Raw genomic sequence first — 23108 nt, forward strand, 5'->3', positions numbered from 1 at the left:
TGTCATAATAAAGGATTATAGGAGAGTGATCAGATCATGGCTTGAATCAGACATGCAAGTGTCCACAATACTTAAAAAAATAAATACATGGATTTGCATTGGATGGAATAAAGTGATCATTCTAAATGTTATTTAGCTGAAAATCACCACCCTTGCTGAACTTACATTCCAATCATCAAATATTAGGAGCTCCTGAATATCCAACTACAATACTTTACAGTTAACTGTGACCCTTAAAATTTGGCTGAAGAGGATGGGGAACCAGGAACCTGTAAAAGAAATACCTGCACGATAAGGGGAAAAAGTCGAAAGTCTCAGACAGTAATGAATATACCATCTATAGATTTGATTTGGATTACAGACAAGCAATGTTCCATGAAATAAAATTGATTCTATAAAGTTCTGAATCTCTATTAACTACAGATTCCATAGAAATTAAATGTTCAGGCACACTGACTGTAAAGTGTAAAGGAAAAACTTTGGTAGTCAGTCTGTCCTCTAGTGATTCAAGAGTTTTAAAAAGATCCATTAGACAGATGAGCAATTCAAGGTTGTGTTGACAAAATTGAATGGTTGGTCATCAATGGTTGGTGGCAAAGAGGCAGTCAGTCAATTTAGACAAACGAGACCTCTACAAATATCCTAAAGGGAACAACTTGAATGTGAAAGACCGAATGGAACCACCATTAATTTGGTCAAATAACATCCAACTTCAGCTTTCTGAAATTAATAACTACACAATCACCAGATAGATGTTGATCGGATTTCCCACCCAACCGTACCACTAGGTTGACGTTGCAATGGAACAAATCCTCCCCACCCCATGTTAGCATTTAGCCAGTGTACACTGTTTAGTTGTGCAAAATCCTCCCTTTGAATGCAATTTGGAGGAGGAACATCCACTAGAACCATGACAGTCACATTAGGGGAGTTGCAAAATATCATATTTGGTCTACTTTGAAGATTTAATTACTGGAGTGCCATTTGATTGCAAGACTAAATTAATTTTTAGCAAACCTAGTCCCTAGTATATAAAGCTGGGATAACAGATCTGGGTTTGGTCAGACACACCAAAAAGTGATCCATAGTTTGAATAGAATGGTCAGTGAAGAGGGAATCATCAGGAGTTCTTAACACCGATGATTAAAGAAAAAGCCTTTTGAATCTGCCGGGTTATGTTGAGAACCTGGGAGATCCGGCCGTGAGAGGAGCCGATGGGATGCCCGGGGCGCGGTGCTCGGCGTGAGTATCCGGGATTGGGAACTGTTGGGAGTCCCAAGGTCGCACTTCTGAGCCTGTTGCCGTGGAGCCTCCCTCCCCTGCGCTGGGATTGCCAGGGTGAAACTACTCTTGACGTATTTGTTTATTTATCCGGCTGCAAGCGGAGCAGATTGGGTGCCTGGGGGAATGGGAGCTGTTGGGAGTCCCGAAGTGGTGACACTTCTGAGCCTGTCGCCGCAGCCCCCCCGACCCCCCCCACCCCACTTTCCCAGCGCTGAGCTTGCCAGGGTGATACTGTTCGTTTATTCATTTATCATTCATGTGTGGGCTGAAACAACGTTTTGGGAGAAATGAGCTGCTTCGCCTGGATCACTTCTTTTTCCATAAAACCCCCCCGGTGCCCGACTAAGATGGCGCCCACTGAGGACATAACCCCATCTCACTTCGTTAATCAAGGGGATTGTCTTCAGAGCCTCCATTTTGTGGTTTATTGTTTTGATTGTTTCATCATGCCTCACTGTGAAATGGTCATAGAGATAGGACTCTTTCCCAGACCTTGCTGAGAAACTGACATTGAGATAGGACTACCTCCAGTGAGCTTCCCCAGTCATTACGAAATGATTGCTCCGTTCGAAATTTGCTATCTATTGTTTATGACTTTTATATTCATATATTATTCCTCTTTTGAATATATTGCACTTTGTCTTTTATATCTATCTGATTAGCTCATTATTCCTCATGTTACACCTTAATTTCTGTTTTATTAATCAGAATATTGCTGCTAGAACTGTTATTTGCTCCTCATGCCATTTACATATCCCTTACTTCAGCCATGATGTTATTTTGCAAAAAGACTGCTCCTTTTGAAACTTTCGCTATCCATTATATATGACTTTTGTATTCATATTGTATTCCTCCTTTGATTATTTTGCACATGCTGTCTTTTATATCCATCTGATTAGCTAATTTTTCCTCATGTTACACCTTATTTCAGTTTTTTAATCTGATTAGTGCTGCTAGAATTGTTATTTTGCACTTCACACCATTTATATATCCCTTACTTTAGCCAAGATGTTATTCTGCACTATGGATTCTAGTATCTTTAAGAATTCTTTTCTGTTTCTTCATGTTTAATTTTACATATACCCTTTCTATTAATTTCCTTGCTATATCAAAATTCCCTCACCACCCCTTCTCATAGTCCCTCCCTCCACTCCTTACGGTCTTCCCTGCCCGACTGTTTTGCACACACCTCCCTCATACGATGCCCTGCTTCACCACCCCCCTCTCTCACGGTTGACCTCTAATCTGACGAAGCATTGCCGAGCTCCCGTTAGGTGGCTCATTTTTATTTTGATTATGTTTTCATGTATTTTTTTCTGTCTTCCGTGACCCACCACACTTGTGTCCCGCTGTCGGCAGGCACCCACTACTCTTACTGTTTATCCTGCTCTGGACTAACCTCACTCCACTGTCTGAATCTGCCTAGATCTAACTCCACCCCACTCCCCCCCCACTCTTACACAACAGTATCCTGTACTGTTATTTATTTGGTCAAACTTATCTGCTCCTACTTCCTCTACCTCTACCTATACTCCTAATCATGCCTCCTCGCGTGTGCCCCCGCCCCCCCCCCCCGCCGTCTCAACCGCACACATTTCTGAAACCGCCCTGCACTCTTGGTCTATCCTCTACCCCCTCATCTCTCCAAACACGGTAAGAAAACACTCAAACACAAACCTCTGTCTTCGCCCTGAAACCCTATTTGCAGACCATCATAATACCATAAACTCCTCCATAATCACCAACTAAATCTTCTACACTAAACGCACTTCTAAATGGAAAAGCCTTTTTCTCAGTCACCTCCCTATCACCAATTCCCGAAATATCCCCTACGGTATGAAACTCTCCACGTCTACCTCACCTTCCTTTCCGGGTGATATCGATATCTCCATCTTTAAATCCGGAAAAATTCTTATCCAAGCCTCTGAAAACCACCTACTCATCTTTGAGCTCCACTTCAACTCTCTATCACAATCCCTCTCACAATCTGTCCCCAGCCCCCTTGTCTCCCCTCCCCACCCAACTTACAGCTCCGTCCTCTCCCATCATCACTCCCACCCCCCTCTCTCCTACCCTTGATACGCCATCCCCCTCTCCTACACTCAACCTCATCGACCCCTCCCAACAACTCCCGACCTCCCGCGTCCCTTTCAATCTCTCAAATAACGATCCCCCACCTCAATCTCCTCCCCCCAGCACACTCTCGCCCGCCCCAAAGCATGTTGACTTCCATCAACCACCACCTAACTGCTACGACAACCCTGTCCCCCTATCCCCTAACATCGCCCAATCCCCAGTTTTCGTCCAACCCCTAACTTTCTCCCTATCTTCGAATTTCTCCCAGCCCTCCAATGTACTTGTCCCCCTTTCTCCACCCTCAACTCTTGTCCCCCCTCCACCCCCCTGACTTCCCCTAAATGGCCTTTACCTCCAGATTCCTCCACACCTTCTCAGGCCTCCTCCCTAAACTCTAATTTCCAATTCGTGGCCATTCACTCACCACTTGTCGATCTCCTCCCGATTATTACACCCACTACCTCCTCTCTCCAACACCTCAACCACACCCCCAGCATCGCCTACTGATCCCCTCTTACCCCCCCTTCCCTAACAATGCTCTCTCCTCTACCCTACCCCGACTCACCCCTTGCTCCCCCGAGCATACTTATATCCACTAATACCACCACGTCTACTCAGGCTCTCTCCCTAATCCCTTACTTCCTATCCACTCACGCTCCACCTAACTATCTCCTCTCAACCATTCCCCCCACATCCTCAACCTTATCCAACCCCGCATCTACTCCCCCAGTTTCACCCAACTACCTTCTTTCATCCCCCTTTTCTAATACTTCACTCTCCCTTAACGCCCTCCCTCCAACCACCACTCTCCCTCACCCTTTGATGCGCCTCATCTCCTATCCCCCACCTCAAAGCCCTCCCTCACCACCCTACCTCCTCCTCCATCGACGCTCACCATGCCCCCTCCTCTGTCCCCTCCTTCTTCCCAATTTTCCCCATGCACTCCACCCCTTACTGACCTTCCACCTCCCTCACCTATCGGTCATCTAAAAGCTGGTCATCTTATGCCTACCTCTAATATTCCCACCACCTCTATTAACGACCATAGTAAATTGAAATCCCCCCCTTATGCCTACTTTCTATACATCCCCTACCTCTATTAATGTTCGACCACCTCACTATATTCAACCCCCCGCCACCCCATCTGCCCCATGCTTCCCCCCACCATGATAACCCATATCCTACCAATCTCTTTAATTTATCCGATACACTTTACGCCTCAATTCCATCCCAGTCACTCCTTAAAGTCGAACTTTTTTACTTTCATCCCTCGTCTTAGAACTCTCCTCACTCAGAACTGATATCTCTCTCCTCCTTAAAACTCATCCGTCTGTTTCTAACCACACCTCTATGACGCCAAATTACTCAGTCCCGACACAAGATGACACTTCTCAAACCACCCACTAACATACCTCCTATTGTATCGACCGTTACCGACACCCCTCTCCTCCCCTGCAAATTCACAACCCGTTCTAAGCATAATGATTACCCCTTAAGCACCCCACCCAGCAACTGTAACACTTCCTCTCCACCTCACTGGGATACTTTCAACTTAATCTTGGGAACCAACTCTCTTATTAACTCCCATGACTCCCCTTAACCATCCTCGCCTATCATCCCCTGCTCATACACAATACCTGTTCTCTTAAACATGAACAGACTCCCCCCTCAACCGATGTCTCCTAGACCCCCCCCAACTACTTAGATCTATCCCCCGCTGTCGAACCTCCCCTCCTCCGGTCCCCTCTCCCCTTTGCTGCATGTTGATAAAAACTGTAGATCCGCCTCCTGCCACGCAACTGAAATTTCTGAAACCATTCTCAGTAAAAACATGGACATCGCCTTCCTTACTGAAATCCGACTCACCGCCCACTCCACCCCTATCCTCGACCTGCTTATCCCTCCAGGCTTTTCTATCATCAGGAAGGACAGAATCAAACAACCAGGAGGAGGCCTTGCCCTTATCTTTAAGGTGAAACTTGACATATCACCTGTCCTACTCCAAGACCCTACGTCTTTTGAATACCTCTGCGCCAACCTCTTTTCCTGGCTTTCCCACCACTCGGCTACACACCATCTATCGCCCCCCCCCCCCCCCCCCCCCCCCAGGAAATTGCCTCCCATTCACAGAAGAGATGACTGATATTATTAAAGCTTCAATCTCTCACCCCAAAAATCTCTTCCTGGGTGACTACAGCATTCACTGGAACAAAAAAAGATGACCCTGCGTTCTCCCTTTTTAATGAAACCCTTGACATCACTGACCTGACCCAACTCTGCCTAGCCCCCACTCACATCAAAGGCACCACCCTAGATGCTATCCTGACGAAAAAGGATAAGGCCTCTCTCTCGAATATAACACCTGTTGATTGGTCTGATCACCACCTCATCCTCTTCACCCTGAACTGCCCCCCCCATTCCCCCGCCCCCATCAGCACTCTTCCCTTGAAACCCACTCGTAACCTTCACCTCATCCCACCTAACGAACTTGAATCAGCAATTAAAACTAGCCTACTCCTCCCCCCCACCCTCTCTTAGCACCAACGATCTCACTGATTATAACAATTCCATTCTCGACGCCCTTGACTTAATTGCTCCCAATAAATACAAAAAACATCCCTCCAAAGTCCTGGTTCAACACTGAGCTCAATAACGAAAGACGGACCCTTAGACAATCAGAACGCGCCTGGAGGAATCATCCCTCCCTTGAAAACCTTGCCCTACTGATATCCAATAGAGCACAGTACAAAAAACATATCTTTAACGAAAAAAACAGCTTCCTCGAGTCCCAACTTGACCAAGCCAGAAACCGTCCCAGAGAACTGTTTAACATTGTTAAAAAATAAACTTCCTCTGGCCCTCCTAAACTTGCAGCCTCTGTCGATAGATGCGAAGAAATTGCCAGTTTCTTTTCGAACAAAGTCAACTCCATTGAACTATCCTTCTCTTCCCCCTCAAACCGTCCTCACATTCTAAAGACCCCCTACCCGCCCACGTATTTCAAGAACTCAAATACACCATTGCCCCAATCTGGACCGCTATCATCAACTCCTCTTTCTTCAGGCTGCGTTCCTGCCTCGCTTCAGCTAGGTCAAATCTCCCCTATTCCAAAAAAAACCCACTCCAGACACTAATGATCTGAACAATCTACGCCCTATCTCCAACCTTCCCTTCCTCTCTAAAGCCCTTGAAAAATGTGTTCTGTCACAGCTAGACAACCATATCTCCTCCTTCAAACTACTTGACATCTTCCAATCTGGGATTAGAAAGGGATGCAGCACAGAAACAGCCATGTTCAATATTACTGATGACATTCATCGCTCTCTTGACAAGGGCGAATCCTCCCTACTAATCCTCCTGGATCTCTCGGCTGCATTTGATACGGTACACCATCCCACCCTGTTTAACACCCTAAAAATTTGATTTGGTTTTAAAGACATTGTACAACAATGGTTCACCTCCTTCCTCCAGAACAGATCCCAACAAATTAAACTCAGTCACTGCCTTTCTAAACCTCAACCGGTCGCTCTCGGAGTCCCCCAAGGGTCTATCCTCTCTCCAACCCTTTTCAACCTCTTTATGGAACCCCCTCACTCTCAAACAAGCCAAAATCAGTTACCACCTATATGCCGATGATACCCAACTATACAACAAGATTAAAACCCACAAGGACATCCTTCACCTCAATGACACTCTGAGATGATTAAGGTGGAACCAGGCTTGGACTTTCAACAAACTCAATCCTAAAAAAACGAAATTATCCTTTTCACCCCTAAACTCAACTCCCTACCCATTCAACTCTGGACTAAAGACATCACAGCCCTTAATTGCGCCCTCTCCACCTCCAATACGGTCAAATCCCTGGGTATCAGCATTGATCAGAACCTTACTCTCATCCCCCACATCAAAAATACAGCAAGCAGCGCTCTCTCCACCCTACACCACCTCAAAAAAGTTAAACCTTTCATTCCAGCAGATTATTTCAAAATAGTCGTACAATCCCTTGTCCTATCCAGGATTGACTATGTGAACGCCACTCTGGCAGGCACCCCCAAAGTCCACCTGGCACCAATTAAATCGGTCCTCAACATAGCCGCCAGACTTATTTCTGACTGTCGTAAATTAATTTCGACCACATTTCCCCTGTCCTCAAAAACCTGAACTGGCTCCCTATCGAAGGTCGCTCCACCTACAAGATTGCTTGCATTACCCATAAAGTTCTTTACCAAGACACCACCTCTTACCTATCAAGCAAACTACAAAAAGCAGGGAGCTGCTGATCACTGAGAAGTACAAACTCCCTTGTCCTTATCCCCACAAACTTAAATGCAAAAAGATCCAATCTCGTGCATTCTCTGGTAATGCACCCACTGTCTGGAATGCACTACCCAAAGACCTTCGCTGCAACCCCTCCTATCCTCTCTTCAAAAAAGTGACTCAAAACTCTTCTCAATAAATAATGAGGTTCTTAATTTTTTATTGATCTTGCACTCCCTCATCACCCTTCTATCACTCTCTCTCGGTCACCCAACATTCTCCCCCCTCCATCTCACCCACCCCCTCCTCACCCTCTTCCTTAACGTTATCTGCAACTCCCCCTGCACCGCCTCTACTCTGCTCTACTGACCCCTTTCTCTAACCTACCACTTTGTACATTTTCTTTTTTTTTTCTTTTAATTTCTCCTGCTCATTTCTAATTGTGTATATTACTTAATATGTACTTGCTCTGTTCATGTGTCATCACTATGTAAAGAGCTCTGATACTCCTGGGTCCAGCAGCGCTATATAAAGTTTTTTAAATAAATATGGTTGCATAGACCAGGACCTAGTCGCGATTTTCAGCTGAAGATGGAGTGCAAGTCAGATACACCAACCAGGCTTGTCCTGGTCCGATTTGACCTTCTGACCAAGACACTGATCAAGAGTATAGGTGCTATGTAATCTCACATGATAAATAACGATACCTAGGGATACTTTATTTATTGGGTGCAATAAACATCCATTAAAAGTTGGTGAGAAGTAACGTGCAGATTTCAGGGTGAAAGACACCAAAATCTGCATGATATGGTAAATTCTGTATGCTTTTCTGCAGTAAAATTTCTACAGGTTTGGCCTGCCGAAATGTAACAAAGGTTGAGGTATTGAATGCATTTGATTATCGGATGTGTTAAAATATCTACCAACTCGTAATTCAGAGCATAACAAGAGTTGATGCACCGATTGGAATATACCGACCAACTCTTATTTAGGACCTTAGAGTTTTAAGTCAACTTTGTACTCCACTTTATATGTCCTGGGAAGAAAGGGGAGCAGGTCCAGTCCTTCAGGGCTTCTCTCAGATCAGACAGCAGGTCCAACACTCGACAGCAAGACCGGTCTTGCTGTCGAGTGTTGGACAGATTCATTCAAGTCCCCAAAATAGAACTAATTGCGGAGCGACACAAATTCATTTATTACATGAGAAGTTAACTGAAGGGTAAAGTTGCTGAGAAGGATCCGGCGCTTCAATTCATGATGCAACGTTATCGTCCCGAGGATGGTCTCGTGGATTTGATAGACCTTATAGGAGACTGAAACGTCGACACCACTACACCTTTTTGTTTATATAGTTATCAGTGGAAGTCAAATGAACTGAACTAAAACAATGAATTGATTACAAGTGGCACTTTTCAACACCATATACTAGAGGCTTACTGGCAAGTAAAATATGCCACACTCCTTATATTGGGGATTGTGGCACAATTGGCGGTAGAGGAGCGAAGATTCCGGGTAGGCTTGTACCACTGAAACATATCCTGGAGTGGCTTAGGGCCCTGTTCATGGAGTGCTCTAAACACAATGCACAATGATTTGAACCGGATCCTTTGAACTACTGGGAGCCAATGTAGATCCACCAGTGCTTGTGTTTTTGATGACCGACTGGGTCAGGAGGGTGCTAAATTGGCTGCTGCCGCCTGGATACTCTGTAATCTGGCAATCAGGTATCCCGGAGATTCCAAAAGCAGGGCATTGCAGTAGTCCAGGCGGCTGAGGATGATACTTTTAACTACCGTTGTTCTTACCTGTACAGGTAAGAGTGGCAGCACCTTCCTAAGACCTCGAAATAAAGAAAAAACAGCTTCCCACCAGTTTATTAACGTGGGTCTCCAGATTGAGATTCTCATTAAAAGTGACCCTCAGATTACACACCGTGTTCACTGGTGTCATGTGCCATCTGATGTTAGAGGACAGAAGTCCCCCCCCCCCCTGATTGACGAGCCCTGCGGAACCCCATGTAAGACTTTCACCAATTCAGATTGGTACGGGGTAAGTGCCACCGCCTGCCATCTATCAGACAGATAGGATCGCAGCCACCCAAGCGCTACTTTCACCCCAAAAGTCTCCAGCCTTGAAAGCAAAATGTCATGGTTCACTGTATCGAATGCGGAGGACAGGTCCAGCAGGATTAAAATTGCAGACTGGCCCCTGTCCACCCGCATCCGAAGGTCATCCAGCACCACCAGAGCTGATTCTGTCCCATGACCCGGTCGAAAACCAAACTGCTCCTCTTCCTGTATGTTATTAGTCTACAAAAAGTCGGACAAGGTCCTACTGACCAGACGTTCCACAATCTTGATCGAGTAGGGCAGGAGGGAAATTGTTCGGTAGTTCTTGTAACATGGATCAAGGGTAAGTTTTTTCAAGAGTGGCGTAGTAACAACCTGCTTCCAATTAATAGGCACAATTCCTATATTGAGGGACTGGCAACATGGCTGTCGTAAGATGGGAAAGATCTGACCCAAATTCCTTCATTAGCTTATGGGGCAGAGGATCCAGTGGAGAGCCAGAGGAGACTCCCAAGGCCACTCTAGTGAACTCCAATGGAATCGGAAAATTATCCAGAGAGACCCCAGATGCGGCCAGCTTGACAGCGCCCTTTTCGTTTAAGCCTCTTGCCCCTTCTTTGAGCTAGCGAAGTGGATTGAGCTAAATCCTTTATTCTTTCCACAATTTTATTTATTTTATCTTGAAAGAAAAGTGCCAGTCCATCGTACAACTCCTGGGAGGGTTTAATTTTACTATTGGTACACTCCGGGTTCGTCATACCTTTCACTATTCTAAATATATCCTTTGATTTATTGGAGCTTTTTAGTATAGTGGATGCAAAGTACTCTGCCTTGGCAGTAGATCTTTCTTGTTTAGATATTATTGTGCACCTCCAGCTTATTCTGTCTTTTTCCAAATATTCCGCCCTCCACTGTCTTTCAGACATTTTACACAAGAGCTTGAGGCTCCTCAAGCTCTCTGTGTACCAAGGTGCTGACAGATTTCCTCTTTTATTGATAACCTCAAGTGGGGCAGGCTGATCCAGTTTCTTGGTTAAATGTTCATTAAATGTAGTATAATTCTCTGTAACCTGTTTCTCAGGGTTAAACAGAGCCTCTATATGAAACCGGGGGCCATCAGCTTCTGCCTTTTTCAAAAGGCCTTTCCAGTCTCGGCCGAAAAACGTCCTGGCCTTTCTATCCCCAGGCCTTATTCTATTCAGGCTTTGGATACTAAAAACGATTAGGTGGTGATCCTTCCACCCCACTGGCATGATTTCCCCCATATAGACAAGGCCTTCCTCTGCGAAGATCAAATCTAGAATGTGGCCCCCTATATGTGTTGGTTCGGTCACCCATTGCTTCAGGCTCAGATTAGCACAGGATTTAATTAGGTTATGAAACGCTGTATCCATACTTCCATTTTGCCATAGATTAAAATCCCCCAAAACTATTAGTCGAGGGTGTGTAAGTGCCATATTATTAATTGCATTAATCAATTCCTGTTGGTGTACATGAATTATCCCTGGTGGTCTATAACAGATCATGCCCGACAAGGCATGACCAGACTCATCCTTAATTGAAAAGCCTAAAAACTCTGCACAGGAGACTTCATCTATGTCCAATATGGTGATATTTAGCTCCTCCTTGAAGATGATTCCCGTTCCGCCTCCCCTGCCCCTGGACCTAGGCCTGTGCTGGACCTTGTATCCCACTGGACAGGCTGGTCATCATGACTTGAAAGACCTACAAGTAGCTACAAAAGCACGTCCTGCGATGCAACATGGATCCTGAAAAGCATGAACATGTGAAATGTGCACAATTTCTTCATTAAGGACCCACAAACCTCTCTCCAAAAATCAGTGGGATAAGGGTGCTGCTTTGTGCCAGTGATATGGCTACTGTGGACAGCAGTAGTTTTACACTTGCTCAGGATGGCAACAACTTAGTATGTTAAAGTAAGCACAGAAGTGCAATCCCTACTGAGAGATAGGGACTTCGCCCATCCTTTTATTGGCATTGGGAAACTAAGGTCCAGGGGATAGCGATGGACGCAGGTTTCAATTGCCAGGACCTGTATATACTCTGGTAAAAACATGGCTAAGTTCTGGCCCTCTAACAAATTAGGGGGCCTGCATTCACACCACACGTAGGCACAGAAAAAGCATGGGCTGTTACCAGAAGGCCACCACTTTGACCGAGACTGGTCTTAGAAGCGCATCCAGACCACACCTACGACTTCAACAAAAAGTCATGTTTTTTTACTTCTTTTTATTTTACACGATCTAAAGCTTGGCTTTGCGGTCACTGGTGACTTGTGGGTTCATCTTTGCACCTCAGTCACCAGGTGCAGATTCGTGCTTGGAGCCAAGACACCAGAGACCAACCTTGTGAAGGTCAGTCACCGACATCTGCTGAAGGCAGTCCTTAAACGGCTTGAGCCCTGTCATTTTAGGTGGGAACATGCACCTAGTACAGGTACAATTTGTTCCTAGTACAGGTACAATTTGAAGGAAAACATTTTTTTTCCTCAGAGCCAAGGAGTGAACTTCGGATCAGAGTCAGAAGCTGCGGAATGATAAGCCATCTGAACATGGAGGTGTCGCCAATATAGTGGCCCCAACGTCAAATTCAGTGGGCAAGGACGCCACAAGCATTCTCACAACTCCAGCACGAAAGTTATGAAAATCTTCTGGATCCAGCCTGGAGCCAGGGGAAATTCACAAGACTAGAAAGCTGCGGTTAGAAGCCTCCATCAGAAACAATCCTATTAATAACCTTACGTCCTAGCTGGGTGCTGATCTGAAGGAGCAGAATAGCAAAATGAGACTAGGCCCCCCAAGATTCAGGTCAGTGAGCCAGAGGATTCATGAAATGAATGTTACTTTTATTTGTTTGTCCATTTGGGATGTGATGAGTTTGCTCCGTACCAGCTTACCCTTTTTACCTATTCTGTTCTATTCAGCAGTTTGATGGTTTCCCTGATTCATTAATGCTAGTGCATGGCATTCAGTCAAGTGGTTTGAAGGCGATGGAGCTTGCTATAGAGAACTACCCACTACACCCCCAGTTTTTTTCTTCTGTTTTTAACGTTGCTAAAAAGGTACTCACATTAAGATTGCCTGAAGGTTACTCTGGTCTTGAAATAGCATAATCCTGGTTTAGAAAGTGCGGCACTTACAAAGTAAGTCAATCCTACCCACTCACATTAGGTGTAGTGGGTGAGGATCCAATGATGAAGCATGCCATGGGTAGTACCTGTCGGGGGAGGATCCACAAAAATAAATAAATTCTAGGTCTCAATATCTACCACCTTTAGAATACAGGGTATAGAAAAGATAGGATAAGCCTGCAATATTTGTTGTAGTTCCTACCATTTGAAAGGCTGGGGGGGGGGGTATCCTTATGTTGTAGCTTCTCACTCATCATTGTGATATAACTATGTGCAATGGCTTAATAGGCCAACTGCTTGCTGTTTAATCTAGTTCAAGGATGAAGCAAAACTGTCAAACCAAAAAGCTGCATAGTTCTTACATCCAGGAAAACCACTGACCCTTCATCTGAAGCTCCAATTTACATTAAACTGTTTTACAAAAATAAATTAAGAGGACAAAAAAAACGACTTTAAAGCATGAACTTTGTGAGCATTTAATAGTTTCGATGAAAATTCAAAACTTGATACACAAAATCAATTTCAGTCAATAACAATCTTTTTTCAAAAAGTGTTCAGTTTGATTAAGATTGCGTCAGAAGTCGTGTTCCCTTCAGCCCTAAAGTTTTAAGTGCACTTTGCGTTAATTCTTTTTTTTTTTTAACCATGTTTTCTGCAAACGCTTTCTATGTATTGCTTGAAAAAGCTAAAAGCACCAACTGTTCAAGAATTCGTTTTATATTGTGTTGACCCCTATAACCTTTAAAGGGACTTTGCGGAATACATTGATTAGGTCAGTTTAGAAAATTGACTGGTCAGCAGCAGAACATGTTTTTCCGGAGTGTTCTTTTGGTGATTATCTAAATGGAGGTTCTATCCAATGGAGCGATTTTCTAGTTTAGTTATAAATGTGAAGGTGAGGAAGCAAAATGGCAAGAACCCTTTTTTCTAAACAATTTAGAATGACTAGGTTTCTACTGTAGGTCAATCATTCACCTAAATATTCAAAGGGATAATTTGTACCAGCCTTACTAAGAAGTTTAACACTAGTACCCAACAGCAATTTACAGAAAAGCAGAATGAGATTATTAAATCTGTTATTCATACAGAATAGAATTAGTTCTTAAATGTACCATCGGGGCAATATGTTACAACTGGTTCTACGATGGAGAAATTACTGAATGGAGAAGACGCAAACTAGTATAACAAAATAGATTGTATTGAGCGAGGAAGTTTAGAGAAGCAAGGTTATTGTAAAAACAATTTCATTCTGCTCAAACATCAGAAAGCAGATGAAAGTGCATACATGTTGTGTTCTTACAGCACTCCTGTATTTCCATTGCATTCCCTAAATATTTACTAGTCAATTTTGTGCTGCGTTGGATGGAAGATTCACATGTTTGTTCATTATATCGGATGCACCTTCTTCAAAGAACATTCTCACGTGTAAAATGGTGCAAGAAACTTCCTGAAGAGCAAAGCACCAGTGTTTGAAAAAGCATTTCCTTGCGGAGCTAAAAAGCTTAGAAAGAAAAGTAAACCTCCCTTTGTTAACCGGCTCCCAACTTACTCTTCTTAGTGTGTAGAGACCAAGCAAATCACTACCTAAATAATTCTATCACCAGAGTTTTGGTAGGCAGGTGCAGGATAAGTTTGTTTTTAAGCAGACATAGCTCAAGATTACAATCTATTACAGGCATAAGTTCGCCTGTTACATTTCACTATATCGAAACCATTCGAATTTAAGAGCCATCCAGTACACACACGTTGCCATTTGTAGCCAGATAAATTCCAAGCATACTTTCTATGAAAGTGATGGCTGAAAAAGAGGGCAGATGATTCCCATTATAGCAGCACTTCAGGTCTTATTTCCCTTTTTAAAATAAAAATAAAAATCATTGAAAATTTTATATAAACTGAAAGGGGTGCTACAAAACAACGTACTCAATTTTAACATCAATCACTACTTTTAACAAGTTAAATGATAGTGCATTTTCAAAACTCATTATTAGCGATGCGAAACGTATTATGACATCTATTACATGAAATAAATATAAGACAGCATGAAATATAACATCTTAATCACCTAACACAAAGATTAGCACCTAACACAAAGATTAGCAATGGTTGTTTTTCAACATCTTATTTTGCGTTCATTGCAGCCACCAAAAGACAACCATTTGATTGTACACATCTAGCATATTCCCCATTTAAATAGCAGTGCATGAAGACAAAGCATTTATAACGATTTGATATTTCAGCAAGGGACTACTTGGTCTATGAGTAAGACATGTTTCATTGGAGGATGCGCCATAACTTCTGGACTGCACAATCTGTTCGCAGGTAACAAGTTTGTTTTAAATGTAGCTTCTCTGCTAGGTCTAGCTGCATCATAGATCTTAGGTGCCTCAACACCACTTTACTGTATTCCTTTATAACAGCAGTGTTACTACCACAAACATAAGGCACTTTTGAAAGTTGTAGTCTTGCTTCGCCCAGTCTGATTAAATTACAAGGGAGTAGCAGGAACACTAGCTCTAGAGAATAACTCCAACCAGAATTGCTTCAGCTGGGGAACTTTCTAATCAATGCAGATGTTACCAAACATGAGTTCAGAGTTGCACATTTATCCACAGCTTTAGGTCCTGGCAACACACAAAAGAAAAAAAAATATATATATATAGATCTGGTCTAGTGCTCATAATATATCATTTCCGTGCTTGTGCTCATGCACAAAAAGTAAGCTTTAGTTAAAGCTTCCTGTGCACTGTTATTTTCAGTAACACAGTGCTTGTTGGATTTACTTTGATTTTTAAGGCATGGTTGGATCTCTGCAATCCGAAGTCTAATCTGCATGGCAGGATCTGGGTAACGATGCAACCTTTTTGGAATGCGGTCCCATTACCAATGAGATCTAATGGAAGCTTGAAAGCTCTGGGCCCACCAATTTCAAGTCTGTTGAAAATAGCAACAGCAAATGACGCATTTGTTAAAGGTCGCTCCCACAGTTCAAAGTTGTCCACCTGCAAAAAAAAAATAAAAAATAAAAAAAAAAAAAGAGAAATAGGTCAGATACACGAAAAACTACAATTCAGTCACAAACCTCAACCAAGATAACTCATTAGGTCACGGTTTCCTGTAAAAGGAAACAATTGGGTCCTAGCAAGACAGAGGGCTGAGACACTAAATAAATGGAAGTGGAACATTTAAACTTTTTCTTATGACATATTCCAGCTATCCACAGTGAGCAGCTCTGTCTGAGGACTGCAAAGTAGAGTATGTATTCATTATTTGAATGACAGAAATAAATTCCTCAGTGTAAACGGAGTGGCAGAACCTTAGCAGGTTTAGGAATTCTGTTCTGTCCACTGCCAAAAGGCAACAGAGTAGAGTTCAGCCAATGATTAGAAGGTTACTTGAACACCACCTATAAAAGAAACAAGTCGGTGGACCTTCAGCCTGAAGATTGAAACCAACTTGGAGGTTTCGGCTTAACAGGAAAAAAAAACAAATGAGAGAAGTTCTTGCAGAATCATTAAGTGTGTATCGACTAGTTGGAAGCACCAGTTCCTATGCCTATGGTAGAAGAGCGCATATTAATCAACATGTTGCAATGTAAAATATCATGCAATTGCTTTATGTAGTCACATGCTGGGCATCCTAGCAGTACAGATCTGGTGCAAGTAGTAACATGAGCATGTGATGGGACTACCCATAGAGTTTGAAAGAAGGATTCAGTAAGTCGGACACCTCTGGGAAATCTGAAAAGCGCAGCAGAAGGTTGCCTAAAGAAACTGGATGACTGTTAGAGCTAAAGCCAGCCTCTGAGCGTTACCATTGCCTGAACAGGATCAGCAAAGTAGGGATACTTGTTAGTTAAAATAGTATCTATTTTAAGCAGTACTCTGAGCAAAGAGTTGGGCACACAGCCTCATGATCCGTCTACAAAATACATCTGCAAGAGGATCAGTACACTCTGGTCTCAAAGTGGACCGGATGTACATTTCACACTTTTACAACGTTGTTACTAAGTGTTGGCTGGAAGGATGAAATCAGATTTTGTCAGAATTGACTGGCAAATTGGTATTAGAGTTGATTGCATGGTTATATCTGAATATGTGCTGTAAATTGGACACAGGGAAAAGCATACACTTCTTCCCGCTTCACCCCCCTCCCCCTCCCCCCCAGGGACCAGTATCACTCAGACTAGAAGATAATCCAAACTAAAAGACCAAATACTACAAGTCACAGCTGCCTGAGCCACGAGGAGGTCTGATCTAGGAGTCTATAAACTGTAGCGTAGCTTTTCTTGGAAGCAAACTTGGTGGAGATATTTCGCAGTACATACATAAAAAAAAAACCACACCACACAGGTCTTGTAAATTTGTCTGGGAAAGTTATATACCTTTATGGATAGTTCTATATCATGGGTGTCATGACATTAACAACCTATTTAAAATCGGGGAAATTAAAGACTCTGCCCCATTCAAACGAGTGATTTGCTCTGTACCCCTTTGTGTATACAGTGGATTTTGTTTTAAAGAACATCACATCTAAATGATGTAGTCTGTCTGGTAATCCTACTGGAATAGGGCACTGCATAATTATGCTGAAAACCTTTGAAACGTGTTACTGAGACAATGTATTCATTCTTCCTTTCCCTTCATGTTGACCTGCGAGAGGAAATGAAGGAAACCCGCTTGTCTACAGGAATTTATGATATTACAACGCATTCCGGTGTAACGCATGCCTTTACCACGCATGCGTTACAGCGTGAATGCCCTTACCTCGCATATCCTTTACCACGAATATTCCCTTACCACGCATACTTTTACAACGCCAAAGAAGTGCTAGACACAACAGGATTAAACACAATAGTTAGGTTGTGAAAGCACTGTGAGAAGTAGACGTTTCGATCCCTTATGCTCTAATTACATGGGACCATCATCAGGACTGACATTAACAACATTTGCCTGCCTGGCATGATCAAATACAACCGCCTGTATGGGGTGGAAGAAGGGGAGAGAAGAAAAGCAGCCGGTGGCTGAATTAAAAACCTGATAGTCCTGCGCAACAACATAGTCCATATCCTTTGTGTACCAAACATACTCGGAATCGACATAGCGTGCACTACTCACTGTGCACTGATCGTGAGAGGACTGGTCATTCATGACTGGGTGCCTGTGTGACTGGTGATATCACAATTTAACACTATAAACATGCGGTGAATCATTTCAACTGTTTGATCCGATTGTATTTGACCGCAAGGGTTAATTCAAGGTGGATCGTAACAAGCTAGATTCATTTCCATGATTAGGCCGGTTTGTTTATATATATATATATATATATATAATCCCAGTAAACAAGAAGAAATTCCAGTAATGTAAACCTCATTAAGCAAGAACGCAAACACCTTCAACTGTACAAGCATACGTGTCCATTCATCACGCGTGTTTTGGCTAGATTCACTAGGAACTGAGCGGAGGAGTGCCCTCGTGATTAGGATAATAATCGGGCATGTAGCTTACCCGAGTGAACGGGCTGAGACCCCAGGTGTTAAAGGTGGCTGAGTTGCTGTGACTCGCCTGCAGGGAAGACAACGCATGCAAGACTGGTTAACCGCATGCGCGCTAGCGGAATTCCGCTCGCACGCTGGGTTTTTTAAAAGCGCACTTTACGTGATGAGCTGGGCTCGTCATCAGCGTGCGAGGAGGCTACGCCATGACGAGCCCAGCTCGTCATCAGCGTCGAAGGGGTTAAGGGTTCTTTTCAATGGTTGTGGGTCTCATATTACGCTACTCACGAGTTTGTACCTGTTGGGACGAAATTGTATCGTCTATTGGCTGGTTGGGGTCCGGGCAGTATCAGTTGGAACTGCGGGATCGGGTTTAATTCCACCGGGCGGCGGTAGCTGTTGGGAAGGGGAGAGTGGTTAACTAGCGGTTAAAAATTCCACGTGCGCTAATTTGCTACAGTTATCTGCGGGAATGAGGGGCAGCTTCGTGAGCGCTTACCTTAAAGGCGAAGTTGCTCTACTTGGCATCGATCTGTGATGAGTGAGCAGGGGGAGCGATGTCCCATCCATGAGCTGCCAAATTGCAGATGCGCCTGTCCCAAGGAACCAGATCGCTTTAAGTGCCGTGCACGGTAATGATAGAAAGAAAGGAGGGACAAGGTTTTTCAGCCGCCATATTGGATTGGGACTCTTTGGGATCTATTCTCCAGCGGAAAGGTCCACCATCTTAGAATAGTTAGCGGGGTGGGGGGGGTTTGGACCTGTGACCAAGTGACCAAGTGACCAGGTTTATCCAGTTTGGAAAGGATACCAAGGTGGGCGAGGGAATAGATTACGTCTGTAGTGGCGTACAAGTGACAGGTGTGAGCTACACAATTGTGATGTGCCGTTATATTTACAGTGCGTGTCTATTTGTGCTGACGACGACGGCGCTTCATTGGATGCATAAACAATGAATAAAATTATCAGAAACATAAGGAAAAACTAAGAAAAAAACTGATATTTCAAACTTGCCATTGATAGCCATAGGTGTGAGACCTGAAAATGTCAAATTACCAGCTGTAAACAACAAAATGTCATATAGGCCGACTTAAATTTAGTAGCCCTGTTTGAAATATGCAGGTGTGTAATCCTCTGCATATGCAATAAACTAAGGAGTTCTGTAGGGACAGACGATTTTAGTCTAAGGAAATGCACTGGAAAGGTAACTTTCTTGCACTGAATGTGAACCCCTCAACAAGTAATACATTTTTTTTTTTTACCAGGGCCATTAAAGTTATGCAGAATGGAAGGACCGAATTATGCAGCAAGAAAAGTCAAATTACTTGACGTAATTTGACATTGTAATATTACTTCATGATTGTAATTTAACAAGTTACCACTTTCTGGCCAAAAGGTTGACCAAATGTATATCACTTTAACATACAAATATAGTAAAAAGCAACAGAAAGCTGGCTGGTCAACTTTTGCATAGGGCCTTCTACTGCACGGCAACGGTGCAAGTATGTCAGTTGATATTTGCCCAGCACAATACACAGAAATATCGTGCCAGCAATGGAGACAGGTGCAGATACTCTTCCACCTCTGACTGAGCTCAAGAAGTACATTTGACCCTGATACAAAAGACACAGTAATACAGCCACCCTCTAGACCTACTTCGACTCTTGTAACAAGAAACAATTTTGCAAATCAACAGAAAAGAAAAAAAATCCATATTTGTAAAGTAAGAACATATCCCTTAGGGGGTCAAGGCGCTGGGGGCAATCTGGAAGATTAAGTGAGATATTGCTCAGTCAAATGGTACTGATCTACCGTGGTGTCGGGGATCGAGCCGTGAGCCCTCGGCTCCATAGTAAACCACCCCAGCTGCTGTGCCACACCTCTGCTGTGGCTATGGAGCACATGAAGCAGATGTTTGAAATAAAGTATTTTTTGTCCGACTTGTGCTTCTGGCCCAAAATGCAAGTCCACTCAGTAAGGTTTACTTCTAATGGTATGTTACATAGGAATGCCATGATGTCTCCCTTTTCTAGTAGAAGATACTTGGGTACGGAATCTAGAATTTACTTTGCTGTAAAGCAAATTAAAAAAAAAAAAATACTTGGGATACATTTGACTATCTATATTGCAATAGTAGACTTTGAAATGAATTTCCACAATGGCATATTGTGAATACAAGAAAACACTGCTTCTTGTGAATGAATTTACTTCCATCAATGTAGTACATTAGGCATCTTAATGCGCGAAGCTCTTTAGGCAACATAGAGTTAAAGACAATTGGTGAGTCAATCTTTTGGCAGGTAGAAAGGATTCGTCCTGAGGACGACCCGATCTTTGTGAACCTGGATGAAAGGTTCCTCCACTGTTAACGTTTGCAGTTCACTAACCCTGCACAGAGAAGTGATTAGCAGAAAAAAACGTTATCTTCCTGGCCCGGTATTGCATTTGACTGACATTATAATGGTTCAAAAGTAGGCCCCATACACTGAAGTCCCATGTCGATGCCAGTGCTGGAGGACCAGGATACCAAATAAAGGCACTGGTTGACTGTTCTGCATGCAAGTAGAAACTGCAGCCAAATGCAGCGTGCAGAATGTTGAGGCCCAATGTTTTCCAATGGGGGAATAGGGTGCCTTTGGTAGGTGGCTGCTCACAAACAGGCCACAAGGTTGTGGGAGGAAAATGCCTGGAATTAGGTTCAGGACAAGGGGGAGGGGGGGGGAAGCAGATTTAGCACCCAAGGTTCACCCAAGCAGCTGCCGGGAGCAGATTGTGGATTTGGCCTCGTTTTCAATGGGGATTCTCCAGTTGCAACAAACACTGCTGGCTCAGGGACAATGGGCCCGATTCACAGAACTAACTTAAGACAAAATACTAAATTTACTACCATTTTGGTATTCACAGAAGGTGCTTACTCATTTTGGTATTCACAGAAGAAGTTAGGAGTCCTTACTTTAGGACTCCTAAATGCCTTCTGAATACCGAAAGTCTTAAAATTGGGATTTTTTTCAGTTTAGTAGTAGTAAATTTAAGACTCCTAAACTGATCAGGAGCTTGCAGTTTTGGGCCACTCTAACTCAGACCGTTGTCATCGGTGAAGACTTGTGGATTTGGCCGGAGCTAGAGTCTGTTGGGTGAGCAAATCCGGTGCTCACAGGTGACTAAGTCTGGTTGGGAAGGCAGGGTAAGACCTCCACGCTCTGGGTGGCTGCAGGACACCTGGATTCCGCTGGAGCAGGTCGAAGTCAGGAAAGGCCACTAGGGCAGGGACCAAGTCAGTTGATGCCCTCTTTCTTCAGCACAGCTTTTTGGTCTTACTGGTTTGTCTGATGCAGCAAGGTTCAGGGCTGCTCTAACTTTAGGGGCATTTCAGGTATGTAAAGGTTGGGACCAACAGGCCCCTTCCTTGGGGTGGATACATCTCCCATTATACCACCCTCCCGGGGGGGGGGGGGGGGGGGGTGATGAGAAGGGGGGGCACGAGTCTCACTATGGTTGGCTGGGTCACCCCCCACACCACTCTTCAAGATGGCAGGGAGACAGTTGTGCTTCACCTTGCCTCCCCCACCTGAGTGGTGGGGTTGGCTAAGGTGGGCACCCCTCTCCACCCATCTGTTTTCCCACCCAAAGTTGGGGTCAGATCCAGTGGGTGCAAGTTGCTGGGAAGAGCAAAGGGCTGGGTCAGCTTACAAAGGCGGCAAGCCTTTGACGCTTCCCCTTTGTGGACCCTGCCCATCTTGGGGGAGGAGGCTTGGCACCTTGACCAAATGTGCTTTTTTCAGAAGACAGCACGCTCTGGACCCAGGAGTCAGAAACATGTATGGGCGGTGGCAGATGGCGAACAGCTACTCAGCCAGGACACGAGTCAGGTCATTTTTAAGGGGCATCGCTAAGATTTCCTCAGAGTGCATTTTTCATTAAATCCCATACTCGCATTAGTGTGGGTTTATCGTGCCGAGACGTTTGCCATCAAACATCCTAGTGTTCAGTCAAGCCATTATGGTGCTGTGGCGTTCTAAATGACAAACTCACATACCATATACTCTTTATGGCTTTACTATACTTGGTGTTAAATAATGGACTTGGACACTGTAGGGGGAACAGGGCTCTTGCACCTGTACCCTCAGTGGTAAAGTGCACCCAGCTAGATGGATAGCTTACCTATGCCATAGCAGTGCGTTGCAGGCATAGCACACAGGGTTGTGTGCCATGTCGAATCTTCACTTTGTTTTCAACCAAAATATGCAGCCTGCAATGGCAGTGTGTGTCAGGGTACAGGGCCTTTAAGGGTGGCACAGCAAGTGCTGCAGCCCTTAGAGGCCTTCCCTGGTCACAGTGCCCTTGGTATCTTTGTACTGTTGCAAACCCAATTGGCAACTCTAAGTTTTAGAAAAAACATAGGCCCTGTCCACCTGAATGGCAGGAACCCAGGGCACACCAGGAGCACCAACACTAGGCACAAAGTGTGAGGCAACCATGCAAAAAAAAGGGGTATTTTCCTACACTTTGTCATAGTTATAGGGCATAATGTCTGAAAAAGAGGAAGCAGGAACTGAAAAGCCATCACTCTTGGTTGGGATAGGCTTTGCCTGTTAGGACTGCCCCTAATAAGGCCTGCGTCTGAGGGCAGAGGTGAAACTTTAGAGTCACAGTAAACTTTAGCTTGTGGAGTAGTGACACGGTCTGGTTGTGTGCTAGGCATTGCTGAAGGCTGTTGCTTTTCACAAGCCAATTATCCGGACATGGAAAGATATGAATTAAACAGTGGCACAGATGT

The 23108-nt window shown here is 44.0% G+C and overlaps 1 protein-coding gene across 1 annotated transcript in view; it reads right to left on the reverse strand.

The window, feature by feature from the left end:
• Positions 1-13299: 13299 nt before the first annotated feature.
• Positions 13300-23108, reverse strand: part of GLA (galactosidase alpha) — a 79213-nt gene continuing 69404 nt past the window's right edge. The window contains exon 7 of the mRNA XM_086964645.1: positions 13300-15839. Within this exon, the coding sequence (XP_086820771.1) occupies positions 15567-15839 (273 nt within the window). The 3' untranslated portion in view covers positions 13300-15566. The remainder of the gene's footprint in view (positions 15840-23108) is intronic.

Source organism: Lissotriton vulgaris, chromosome 4_1 (assembly GCF_964263255.1).
Source record: "Lissotriton vulgaris chromosome 4_1, aLisVul1.2, whole genome shotgun sequence".
NCBI lineage: Eukaryota > Metazoa > Chordata > Amphibia > Caudata > Salamandridae > Lissotriton > Lissotriton vulgaris.